The sequence below is a fragment of the Lepus europaeus genome, chromosome X, assembly GCF_033115175.1.
Source record: "Lepus europaeus isolate LE1 chromosome X, mLepTim1.pri, whole genome shotgun sequence".
NCBI lineage: Eukaryota > Metazoa > Chordata > Mammalia > Lagomorpha > Leporidae > Lepus > Lepus europaeus.
This window is the reverse complement of record NC_084850.1, coordinates 92,985,287-92,999,140: the sequence shown is the minus strand read 5'-3', so window position 1 is coordinate 92,999,140 and position 13,854 is coordinate 92,985,287. Positions and strand designations below refer to the sequence as shown.

Genomic DNA, 13,854 nt, shown 5'->3' with positions numbered 1-13,854 from the left:
GAAATAAACCAGTCCCAAAGGGACAAATATCATATGTTCTCCCTGATCGGTGACAACTAACCGAGCACCAAAAAGGAAACCTGTTGAAGTGAAATGTACACTATGAGAAACAATGACTTGATCAGCCCTTGTCCTGACTGTCGAGGAACAACTAACTATTTTATTCCTTTTAGTGTTTTTTGTTCTACTTAAAAATTGCAATACAAGTCTCTTCCATACCTGTAAAATTAGGGAAACTGAAGCATAGAAACATTACCTGCTCAGAGTCACACGGTAGATCCAGTAACAATAAACAGATCTACTTAGACCAATACAATATCCCTCATGCCTTTAATCCAGGAAAAAAACATGAAGGTATATTTGTGGCAGAATGGGTAACAAGATGAACAATGAAGAAACAGGAGGACGGCCAACTGGGGAAGAACATGAACACAAGTCAATGCCATAGCCAGGCAGAAACCTCAAACAGAACAGAACATGTGCCATTCAAGGTCAGTGCCTGTATCTGTCAGTTCAGACTAGGCAATAGAGGAAAGAATGGAAAGAGGTAGAAGATCTGGTTTTAACTTTTATTTCTCTTTTTAATTAGCTGAATTGAATAGTCAAATATTCAGGCCAATGTTGAATTCGTACATACTGCTACAAATATGTTAACGATTTATGTTTAAAATAGTTCCATATTGCTTAGGAAAATAGTTAGTATCCTAAGCTCCTCAAGTGCCCCCGCCATTCCATTTACTCTATCTCTATACAAATGTGATCCAGCAACTGAAAGGTTTGCCGCAGCCCAGGAATATATATAATACCAGTGCCAATATTTAAAAATACCTTAGTATCTGTTAAATATGTATTATTCATTTTACATATAAACACATTATTGTAGCAAAATATTTATTTATTTATTTATTTATTTATTTCAAAGGCAGATTTTTTTTTCTTTTTTTAACTTTTATTTAATAAATATAAATTTCCAAAGTATAGCTTATGGATTACAATGGCTTCCCCCCCCCCCCATGATTTCTCCCGCTCCTTCTCCCATTCCATTCACATTAAGATTCATTATCTTTATATACAGAAGATCGATTTAGTATATATTAAGTAAAGATTTCAACAGTTTGCACCCACACAGTACTAGTTATAGCATTAATTCACATTGAACAACACATTAAGGACAGAGATCCTACATGAGGAGTAAGTGCACAGTGACTCTTTGTTATGGTGTCAGTAATCCCACTAGGCTCTTGTCATGAGTTGCCAAGGCTATAGAAGCCTTTAGGGTTCACCAACTCCTATCTTATTCCGACAGGGTCATACTCAAAGTGGAAGTTCTCTCCTCCCTTCAGAGAAAGGTACCTCCTTCTTTGATGGCCCGTTCTTTCCACTGGGATCTCACTCGCTGAGATCTTTCATTTAGGTCTTTTTTGCCAGAGTGTCTTGGCTTTCCATGCCTGAAATACTCTCATGGGCTCTTCAGCCAGATCCGAATGCCTTAAGGGCTGATTCTGAGGCCAGAGTGCTATTTAGGACATCTGCCATTCTATGAGTCTGCGGCGTATCCCGTTTCCCATGTTGGATTGTTCTCTCCTTTTTGATTCTATCAGTTAGTATTAGCAGACACTAGTCTTGTTTATGTGATCCCTTTGACTCTTAGACCTATCATATGATCAACTGTGAACTGAAATTGATCACTTGGACTAGTGAGATGGCATTGGTACATGCCATCTTGATGGGACTGAATTGGAATCCCCTGGCATGTTTCTGACTCTACCATTTGGTGCAAGTCAGCTTGAGAATGTCCCAAATTGTACATCTTCTCCCTCTCCTATTCCAACTCTTATATTTAACAGAGATCACTTTTCACACACACACAGAGAGAGAGAGAGAATCTTCCACCCATTGGTTCACTCCCCAAATAACTGCAACAGCCATGACTGGGTCAAGTTGAAGCCAGGAGCATGAAACTCCATCCAGGTCTCTCACATGGGTGACAGGCACCCAAACACATGGGCCATCTTCCACTGCTTTCCAAGGCTCATTAGCAGGTAGCTGAACCAAAAGTTGAGCAGCTGGCACTCATGTGGGTTGCTGGTGTCATAAATAGCAGTTCATCCCACCACGCCACAGCATTTTCCTGAATACTATTAATGTATTGGTGCTCATTTGTTAAGATTTTAAATATATGCAAAATAATTTGAATACAATACAGTATATGTTAATTGTTTATATTATCCCCATTCTTAGTCTCAATTTTCTCCATTATAAAATGCAGATGAGCATCCCTAATCATCTCATGGTAAGTCAGAGGAAGGAATTCATGGAAGAGTACTTTGGAAATTGTAAAGCTCTAGACCAGCGTGGAATATCATCCATATAAACTACCTTTGATTACTAATGTAAGAATAAACTGAGCATGGAGCCAAGTCCTAGATGTTGGGTAACAATATCTGTGGGGAAAGACACATGATATTCTGGAAGGCCTCGCTCAACCCTGGCAAAGACTTGCTAGTAGTGGCCTCATTATCCCAACCCAAACACTTAGTAGCTTTGACTTTTGGCCATGCAAACAGGGCCTACTTATACATACCTACTCTTCCTAGAAGGCGGCGGTTGCTTTCTTCCTCCTCATCAGAATCACTGTAGCTCTTGTCTTCAATGAAGCCAGAGCTGGTGGAACTTTCCGTGCTAGCCACACTCTGCAGACGGTGCTTAGACAGCTGGGAGAGTTCACTGTCAGAATCATGAATGGCCTTCATCTTCTTTTCTATGTTGAGCTGAGTCTGAGAGTTCAAATACATCCTCAGATTTGGAGGAAACCTTAAGATTTTCCATCCTGTCCAACTCCATATTTTCACTTTGGAATTTGAGGCCCAGGGAGACTTATGGGTCACATATTTTGCAAGAAATCTGAGTGATAGCTACCAATCTAGATCTCTCTTCCTTATACCATAATGTCAACTGATTCATTCCTGGTGACTGTAAAAATAACAAGACCTGACCATTGTAGAAAGTCACCTTGTCCCATAATTCAGCAGGTCTTCCTACAGTCAGGCATGTGGTATCCCAAAGACTATCAAATTGCCATATTCATGAACTTTATACTACTCAAAAATGGAACAGAGATCATAAGATAGAGATACCTTCTGTTGTAAAAGCATCATTAACACCTTTTGTTTTGCTAAAATTAGGGTTAAGAAGAACTTGTGGCTGGAAATAATGAATTTTTAGCTAAGTTCAGAGCTTCAAGTCAAATGATGAGATACTAGAAATTATTTTCCTAATTCATGACTCAGTAGTGTAAGATAATTTTCAAAATAAAGCAAAACCCTGATGCAGTGTTTTCCACTAATTTAAATAATAGAGAAAAATGACTTTCCTCCAGGAAGATAAGGACAGTGGCAGCATTTTCGTTCCATCCAAAAGCCTTAACTCAGATCTCAAGATGAAAACAAAGGGCTAAAGTTCATAGCTGTGGAAGACTAAGGGCATGATGGCATCTTGAGCTAGCTAACCACTCTAGATATCAGAGCTTAAACTAAGGATTACACAAAACAAAAATACATTTAAGTAAATGTCAGAATGCTGAGTCATACTTCAGTGAAACTTCAGGATTGAATATGACTTTAGAGTTCATAGATTCAAATCACTATTGCATACATAAATGCACAGTCTACTACCTCTAACCAGTAGTTTTATAGCCTATGATTTCCCCCAACCCTTCTCTCTGTTTACCATTAGAAAATATAAAAAAAAATCAAAACTTGGGTTCGGGTTTGGGTTTCAGTTGAGAGAACCTACCTTGGAAGCAACAAAGTCTCCTCTCTTTCCTCTCAGAAAATTGGCCAGGTTTCCATATCTGCAGAATTCTACAATGACCATCAAAGGACCTTTCAAAAGTAATTCCAACAGTCATGTTTTAGTGAATAATGGTTAAGGGTAGCCAACTCTTGGTCTCCCCTTGTCCTGGTAACCTGTTGACCAGGGAACTCCCAAAATCTCACAAATCACCTCTAGTTGTAAATCCAATGACTAATTTCTTGGGCTGATACAGTAGTGATGGATCCCAGAAACAACTGGCTGGGTGGTGAGGGAGGAGAAGGAAGACAGCAAATGTGGAAAACAAGGTCAATAAACCTACAGAGTTTACCTGTGGTGGTCCCTGAGATGTATAATATAGAAGCTACAAGAGACAGAAACACAGAGCACCTGACCAGAAGCAGCTAACAGTTCAATGATGAAGGCAAAGGGGTGCCCAACTAGCTGGATAGTTCCATCATTTCCTAATTAAGGTAACTGTTTCCACCTTCCACAGTGTTATCCTACATCTAAAACCACTGTCTTGCTTATTATATACCTCTAATAGTGTTACTACAAGGGTGAGTCTGTCTACAGGCTTCCCATAGCCTTATGCTTGCCCACACCACAGTCCATGTGTAAATCAAGGCATGTTTCATTCATTTGTGTAATTCAGCAGCACTGCTCTCTATCAACCCAGTCCAAGTCCCAATTTAACGACTCTCCTAGAATCACGAGGTACTCTCGATATAAAATGTTTAAAGTAATATTAAATGAAAGGAAAAAGTGCAGCACCACTGTAATAGAGGAAAAATAGATGTAGTGCAGATAAATATTTCAAATATGTAAATGGAGAGAGGATGAAGAAATGTTTTGAGTAAATGTGTGTGAGACCCCTTCATCAGGCTATGGTAGTAAATACTACTGAAGCTAAGATGCGTGCCCTAAGAGGCTTTCATTGTTTTTTGCCATGAATAAATTGCTGTATCTTATTGGCATCCAAATGTGTTCCATTTAACTGATGTCTCCAAGATCCCATAGGTATTCAGCTAGCAAGAATATTATACATAGCCCTAACATGTTCATACATAGCACAGTTTTGCCTGGAGTATGGGATAGAGAACATAGGCTCTGGGGATCCTGTACACTGTGGGAAGTCTATAAGCTAAAAGAACTTCACATGAAGTAGAAGAAGGTCATTTTAAATCAGGTCTGACTTTGTATTTGATGCTATGTCCACTAGATATCAGTTCTGGGTCAGGTATGAAAGACTTCTTACCTCCAGGCTTAGTGCAGGCACCCAGCAAGTTGACCACATTGAGGTGGTGACCAATGTGAATGAGAATCTTCAGCTCTGACATCAAAGCCTTACATTCATTGGAAGTTGCACAATCTGCTTTAAATAAACACAGTAATTGCACAATAGGATTTTTTTTGCCCTTAGGAGAGGCAGGGGCAGTATAGGAAATTCTGTTTACTGTTAAAAGAATCCTGGAAAATAGTTCCAGAAAATAACCATTAAGCTGTCTATTTATTGTACTTTCCAAATGGCATTGTAAACAATAAATAATACCTTCACATGCATAACCTTCCTGTACTCTGAGCTTTATCTACTGCCATCCTCAATAATGTTTCCACTTCCTTATTCTGAAATTGATACTCTTAGATATCTACTTATTTGTGATAAACTTTTTCTGAGTAACTTCCTAAAAGAATTGCCTAGGTTGTTTTAAGTATTATTCTGTGCAGAATTAAGGGCATGGATAGGATGGATTAGAATGTTTAAACATAAAAGTTTTATCTATTTAAGATTGGAACATTGCAGAATTCAGCTCATATACTACCCAATGATATTCTATAACATCTATTTCTACTGATATAATAGAAGAATATGTAAGAATTCTAATGGCCAGATACTATGGTTAACCAGATACTATTGGTCTTACCAACAAGTAAAACCTCAAGTCTTTATTTCTATATTTAGGGTGCCAGACACAAAAAGAGGATAAATAAGTTTTCATACATGGTTCCATGATTGTCTTATGCCTCCATGGATGGACAATGTTTCCATGAATTCATAGATTAGACAATATAAGCTGATTGTAGCTACCTCCTTCTACTATAGCAAACTCATGTATTTTGCAGTTCAGTTTTCCATCAGTCCCCAAGAAATCCTGAAGATGTTCCTCAATGGCCTCCAAAGAACTAGAGACATTACCTTTTAGCATTTTCACTGCCACTGTTTTACAGGTTGAAGCTCTGTCAATGCCAAACGCAGAAGCCTCTACCACTTTGCCAAAGGCACCATGACCCAGGATTTTGCCTGAGGGAATAAGAACTGCAAATTAGAAATAAGGAAAGAGCCCAGAGAAAAGTGAACATGTGATTTCTCATTATGGATAACAGAACACTAAATTTGAGACATACTCAGGCAGAGCTTTCATCATCATCCCACATAATATGCCATTTTCCTTCATGATACTTATCTCTAAATAACATATTATTAGAGCAGACATTCATTTTATTATCAATCACCCTGACTAGAAAGTAAGCTCAGTTAAGGCTATCTTGTTTGCCCTTGTATCCCTAGAACCTAGAATCATGTTTAGTTCATGGAAGGCGCCCAGTAAGTATGGGAGGAATACCTGAATGAAAGGTTAGCCCATTTTAACTATCAAGAGAAGGAACTATCTGGGTTAGGAAAGATCCATTCTGGTCTATAGATATACATCAGTTCCTTAAGTAAATGTATTACAGTTTTTGAGTAGTTGTAACTTAAGACTCTTAGTCATACATTTCACTAATAAACACATTAGTTATTAAAATTCTGAATATGCCCCTGGGGACATTCATTAGCTTATGATGGAAAGAACTCTGCCCCTATAGCTTAAGCCATCTTTGTCAAAGAAATCCCATAGTAAACTATTCCTTCTATTTGTGTGATATTTTAAATTTGTAAAATCCACTTCCAAATGTTATCTCACAAGATTCAGATTCTGAAAATTACTATGGAGTGCAAATAGAACACATATCCATATCAATATCTTCTTTCATAGTTAAAAAATGGAGTTCATGGATATTAATTGAATGGCTTTATCTAAAGTTGCCCAGTTTGGACTTCAAAAACTCCAATTTTCATGCTATGTGCACAATACTATTTTGTTCCACTAACTTATAGTTGTGTTCACCTTCCTATCACCATCTTAGAAACACATCTCTTATTATCTAGGTCCTACATGAATGGGGCCAAACAGCACTTAAAACCCCAAGGGCATCCTAATAGCTTTTTCTTGTATCTTTTCTGGGGTGATTTTCAATTCCATAGTGAAAGGAAGAGTGGAAGGGTGGTATGATAGATACTGATGCTCACCCAGCCGTAATCGATCCCTGGGGAATTCCCATTTACTGTCATCATAGGGCAGCCTGTCACACTGTTGATCAAGGGGCATCTCTTCAGGATCCATGATGATAGATAGGTAGCCAGTTTTGATTTCTGACACACTGGGCTGCAGAAGGGAAAGAGAAAAATATACTATGCTTCCTTGATTTTCTAATACACTATGAGACCTCTGGAGTTTCCCATTTTACTTTGAAGTATGGCTCATAAAGCGAGAAAGAAAAGTTAAGGGCATAAATACAATAAAGAACACTACATGAACAAAATTAAAATAAATATAAACTACAAACCTAAGAGATGATGGATAGTTGGAATTCGAGAATAACCAAATTAGAATATGGTACTGTTTGAAGGGTGTATAAGTGAGAAGACAGAGATGCTAAATGACATGGTCCACCTAAAGTGGAGTGTGTGTGGAGGGCAGGGTTTTGGGTTATGAATGTGTAAGGGCTAGAGCATTAAGTCGTTCCCTCCCCCCTTGCCATTGCTCCATCTGTGTGTGCGTGTACACGTGTGTGGAGGTAGGGATGGAATTTCTGGTTTGTGTGTCTGTGAATGAAAGGTGTGGGAGGCAGGGCGAGGTATGAAACCGGGGACATTCACTGAATGAGGGCTTGGTATGTGACCTTCTGTGTGTATACTTGGGTGGCAGTGAGTGGCAGGCTGTGTAGTGGAGACAGCCTTTCCCTAGAGGAGGGATGTTCTTTGTGCATCTGGGGGCAAGGGGTATATATTACTTCTGAGAGAGTCCACCCAGAGGTGGGTGAGGGTGGGGGTGTGTATGTACATTACTTCAGGCAAAGCTGCTAAGAAAGAATGTGGCATTGCAGTACGTCAGGGGGTTAGCATGTAGTTGTGGAGGAAATCTAAGTCATACAGATACTCAGGTAGCAGTGGGTTTGGAAGGGGGCTGCTGTGGGAATTCTGGGATAGGCAGACCCTCCGTGGTGTGTGTGTGTGTGTGTGTTTGTGTTTGTGTTTCTCCCACAGGCAGGGAAATAGGGATGAGAGTGAGTTTCAGGCCGTGATGCAGCCAGGTCTAAAGATGTTGTCTGTGTCTATGGGGACATGCCTGGGAAAATGGGAGGAAAGCAGAGGAACAAAAATGTTCGTAGTTGTGTCTGTGCCTGAGTGTGAGAGATAGAGGTGTGCTGGGGGACTCTGCATAGTGCGGTGGGCTGTGACGGAGAGCAGTTTGTGGGAAGTGACAGAGGAGTGAGACTGGGGATATGCAGATGGCCTGTGCTGAGTGACCTCACAGTGGGCTGGGTGGGTGGGCCTGTGCACCAGAGCCTCAGTTCATCAGTCCACTCCTGCCACCTGTCTTTGTTCCACAGAGGATGTACGATGGGAAAAATTCCCTATAGGCCGAGTGCCAGGTCAGACTGAAGACCCAGCTGAGCTGCTGCTGGATAAATATGACACCATGTATCTCTTGGAGCAGCCTGTGCTAGAGCAGCGGGTGGAACCCCCGAAGTGCAAGAGTGGGTGAGTGCCCATGGGAGCAGGATTTCTCACCCCATTTTTCTGCCACCTGTAGAGGGGAGAGGTGGAGGCCAAGTGGGGTGGGTAGGGGCAGTGGCTGTCCCTGCCGGCTTAAATCAGTGAAGTATAAGCTCTAGTCACTGGCTGGGCCCTTGCCCAGGATACCCTGCCCTAGAGTGGGAAGCCAGTAAAGTAGTCACACACAGCTGGCTTGGTACTCCTCTCAGATTGCATTCAGTTAGTCTGTGTAAGTGAACATGTGTACATGTGCATGTGTGTGTGTTTTGGGAAGAGACAGATCTGTAGCTTTCAAGATTCTCTACAGGTCCACCACTCCCAAAAGCTCAAGAACAAGATGCTATAATCCATCTATTTCATGTTCTTGTGGACAAGGAAACTGAGGCCCAGAAAGGGGAAGAGACTTGTCTAAAGGTGCACAAGGTAATCAGTAAGCCTCCCTGCACTGTCCGTGCATCGTGGTAGCAAGGCCTACGCAGGACTCCATGTTCTCCCCCAAAATTTGCCTTTGGACCATGGGCCTAGGGGTCCTTGGGCATCAGGGGGCTAGTAATAAGCAACCCTTACAGAGGGGCTATGCTGGTAACAGAAAAAGTCATCCAGAGGGCCTGTATGTTCCAAATTAGAATATTTAAAGTGTCCAGTTTTCATTTTAAAGATAAAGCAAGCAAAAATACAAGATAATATTAATCACTTACAGGAAATAAATTCATAAAATCTATCCTTGAATAACTCAAGTTTGGACTTGTGTTTGGACTTACCAGACAAAAGATTCAACTGTCTCAATACTTTCAAAGGGCGAAAAGAAACCAGAAAGGTAGGTATTTCAAAGTTAAGAAGTACAAAAAAAGCAATAAAAAATTCACTATAGGGATGCAACAACAGGTTGCAACAACCAAAAGAGAGAATCAGGAAGCTAGAAGATAGGAAAATTCAGATAATACAGTTTGAAGAACAGAAAGACAAAAAAAGAAATAAACCCTAAGAGTTCTGTGGGATGTGATCTGGCATAATCATGAGAGTAATGTGCGTGTTTTTGCCCTGCATGCAGGTCCACCGTGTTCCTCTGATATGTAGTTTCCTCTGCTGTTTTCTTCCTAACTATTCCCTGAGACTGCACTCTCTCCACTTTTTTTTAAACTATCTTCTCCTAGACTGGAGCAGCAAGCTTCCTCCCTACTACACCATCTTAATCCAGTTTTCTACCACTTGGTATTTAGTAAAAGTGCAGACATTGTACTAAGTTACAGAGGCACAGTTCAAAGATAAAAGCCATCAGAGGATAAAAATTACAAGTATCTCCACAGATCCCTAAAAATAAACACAGAAATTCAAGAAACAAATAAGGAAAACATCATGACCCCCCAAAGGAACACAGCATCAATATTAGAATGTGATGATGAAGAGATTTAATTAAATGCCAGAAAATGAATTCAAGAATAATCATAGGATTACCCAGGAGGAAACAGAAGCAAATCCATGAAGTAAATAAATCCATACATTACATAAATGAAAAAAAAATTTCCCATGAAATTGAAATTTTAAGATAAACCAAAATGAATTATTAGAAATGAAGAATGCAAATGATCAAATACAAAATGCAGTGGAAATCCTTAACAACCAGCTTGGTGAAGCAGAAGAAAGAATATCCGAGCTAGATGACAAATCTTTGGTAATTTTACAGTCAGACCAAAAAAAAAAAAAGGAAGAAATTATAGAAATTAAAAACATTATTCAAAATTTATGTGATATTATTAAATAACCCAACTATGGGTCATAGGCGTTCCTGACTTTATGAAAAGACAGAATAGAGTAGAACACCTATTTAGTGAAATACCTAAAGAAAACGTCCCCAATCAGGTGAAAGACAGGACACCTAAATAAAGGAAGCACAAAGAACTTCTAATAGACATGACCAGGAAAGATCTTTACAAAAACACATTGTAGTCAAACTTTCAAAAATAAACCAAAAAGAAAAGATACTAAAATGTACATGAAAAAATGCCAGATTAGTTTTAGAGGATTTCCAATTAGACTCACAGCTGACTTCTCATCAGAAACACTTCAGACTAGGAGAGAATGGAGAGACACAGTCCAAGCCTAAAGAGAAAAATGTGTCAACCAAGAATACTGTACCCTGAATAGCTCTCATTTATGAATGAAGGTGATGCATCACATTAACAAACTGAAGGGCACAACCTTTATGATTATCTCAATAGATGCCGAAAAAGCACTTGATCAAATACAACATCCATTCATAATGAAAACTTTAAGCCAATTGTGTATAGAATAGCATTTCTCAACACAATCAAGGCAATTTATGACAAACACACAGTCAGCATCTTAATAAATGGAGAAAATTTGGAAGCATTCCCACTAATATCCAGAACCAGGCAAGAATACTCACTCTCCTCAATGCTATTCAATATTGTCCTGGAAGGTTTGGACAGATGCATTAGTCAAGAGAAAGAAATCAAAGGGATATAAATTGGAAAGGAGGATGAAAAATCATCACTATTTGCAGGTGGCATGATTCTATAAATATGGAATCCAAAATTCTCCATTGAGAGAGTACTGGAACTCATAAAAGAGTGTGATAAAATGGCAGGATATAAAATTAAGACACAAAAATCAGTAGCCTTCGTATACACAGACAAAGGCATGGCTGAGAAAGAACTTTTAAGATCAATCGCATTCCTAATAGTTGAAAAAAAGAATTAAATACCTTGGAATAAATTTAACAAAGGATTTCAACGATCTCTAAGATGAAAATTATAAAACATTAAAGAAAGCTATGGAAGAAGACATTTAAAAATGGAAAAAGCTTCCATGTTCATGGATTGGAAGAATTATCAAAATGTTAATTCTAATGAAAGGAATTCACAGATTCAATGTGATCCCAATCAAAACACAACAACATTCTTCTCAGATCTAGAAAAAATAATGCTAAAATTCATACAGGAACACAAGAGACCTCGACTAGCTAAAACAATCTTTTACAACAAAAACAATCTGGGAGGCATCACAATACCATATTCAAGAAATACTAGAAGAGCAGGCACTTTGGCATAGCACATTAAGCAACTGCCTGCAATGCCAGCAGCCCATATGGGCACTGGTTTGAGACCCAGCTGCTCCACTTCCGATCCAGCTCTCTGCTGTGGCCTGGAAAAGCAGTAGAAGATGGTTCAAGTCCTTGGGCCCATGCACATGCTTAGGAGACCTGGAAGAAGCTCCTGGCTCCTGGTTTGGATTACCACAGCTCTGGCTATTGCAGCCAATTGGGGAGAGAACCAGCAGGAGGAAGACCTCTCTCTCTTTCTCTGCCTCTCCTTCTCTCTCTGTGTAACTCTATCTTTCAAATAAATCTTTTAAAAAAATAAATAATACAGGGCAGTTACAATGGCATAAAACAGATGTGTAGACTAATGAAGCAGGATAGAATCTCCAGAAATCAATCCACGCATCTACAACCAACTAATCTGACAAATGAGCAAAAATTAATCCCTGGAATAAGAACAGTCACTTCCATTAATGGTTCAGGGAAACTAGCTATCCATGTGCAGAAGTATAAAACAAGACCCCCTACCTTACCCAAAATCCACTAAAAATGGATCAAAGACTGAAATCTGCAATCCAATACCATCAAATTACTAGAGAACATTGGGGACACTCTGCAAGACATTTGCATAGGCAAAGACTTGGAAAAGAATCTAAAAGCACAGGAAATCATGCCAAAATTGACAAATGGGATTACATCAAACTGAGAATCTTCTGAACATTAAAAGAAACACTCAGCAAAGAGAAGAGGCAATTGACAGAATGGGAGAAAATAGTTACAACCTGTACCATTGATAAAGGGTTAATATCCAGAACCTCTAAAGAGTTCAAGAAAGTCAACAAAAACAAAACAAACAATCTAGTTAAGAAATGGGCAAAGGACTTGAACAGGCATTTTTGAAGACAGGAAATTCAAATAGCCAACATACACTTCACAAAACACTAGCCATCAGGGAAATGCAAATCAAAACCATGAAAAGGTTTCACCTACCTCAATTAGATTGGCCTTAACAAGTAAAGCAACAAACAATACATGCTGGTGAAAACCATACACTAATCCACTGTGGGTGGGAATGTAAACTTGTCCAGCTACTGTAGAAGACATTATGGAAATACCTCAGAAATCTAAAAATGACTTACCATATGATCTGGGATCCCACTCCATGGAATTTACCCAAACCACGATAAATCATCATATGAAAGAGTTATCTGTACCCCCATGTTAATTGCAGCTCAATTCACAGTAGCTGAGATATTGAATCAATCCAGATCTCCATCAAATGAAGACTGGATAAAGAAATTATGGTGTATATATACTCTATGGAGTACTACTCAGCTATAAAATAAAATGAAATCCTGTCTTTTGCCCAACAAACTGGGTGCAACTAGAAACCATTATACTTGGTGAAATAAGCAGCTCCCCCATAAAACAAATATATGTTTTCCTTGATCTGAGGTAACTAATAGAATACCTAAAATGTAATGTGTTAGAGTGAAATGTGCATTTTGAGATTCAATGATTGTTTACAGCCCTTGTCTCTTCTGTTGAGGAACAGTGTTTTTTCCTTCATACTATTTGTTGAACTTTTTACTTAGTTTAGGGTTAAATTTAATGATCATTAAGTAAACTGAAAGTAGATCTTTATGAAAATTAAGAGTGCAAATGGGAGAGGAGTATAGGCATCAGGGAGGGAAGTATCACTATGTTCCTAAATCTTTATATTTGAAATACATGAAACTTGTATAAATTAAATAAGTTTTTAAAAAAATTAATAAATAGGGGCAGCACTCTGGCATTGCAGGTAAAGATGCTGCCTGTGGTGCCAGCATCCCATATGGGCACTGGTTCGAGTACTAGCTGCTCCACTTCCCGTCCAGCTCTCTGCTATGGCCTGGGAAGGTAGTGGAAGATGGCTGAAATCCTTGGGCCCTTGTACCAATGTGGGAGACCCAGAAGAAGCTTTTGGATCCTGGCATCACATTGGACCAACTCCAGCCATTGCAGCCATTTGGGAAATAAACCAGTGAATGGGAGACTTCTCTTTCTTTCTGCCTCTGCCGCTCTGTAACTCTGCCTTTCAAATAAATAAATGAATCTTTAA

At 39.1% G+C, this 13,854-nt stretch overlaps 1 protein-coding gene across 1 annotated transcript in view; it reads right to left on the bottom strand.

Annotated features, from left to right (window-relative positions):
• The window catches only part of LOC133752763 (vascular endothelial growth factor receptor kdr-like), a 301,002-nt gene that overhangs the window by 99,767 nt on the left and 187,381 nt on the right, over window positions 1-13,854 (bottom strand). The window contains exons 19-23 of the mRNA XM_062183099.1: window positions 7,163-7,298; window positions 6,011-6,115; window positions 5,072-5,185; window positions 3,796-3,884; window positions 2,585-2,777 (exon numbers count right to left, since the gene is read on the bottom strand). Coding sequence (XP_062039083.1) covers window positions 2,585-2,777; window positions 3,796-3,884; window positions 5,072-5,185; window positions 6,011-6,115; window positions 7,163-7,298 — 637 coding nt within the window. The remainder of the gene's footprint in view (window positions 1-2,584; window positions 2,778-3,795; window positions 3,885-5,071; window positions 5,186-6,010; window positions 6,116-7,162; window positions 7,299-13,854) is intronic.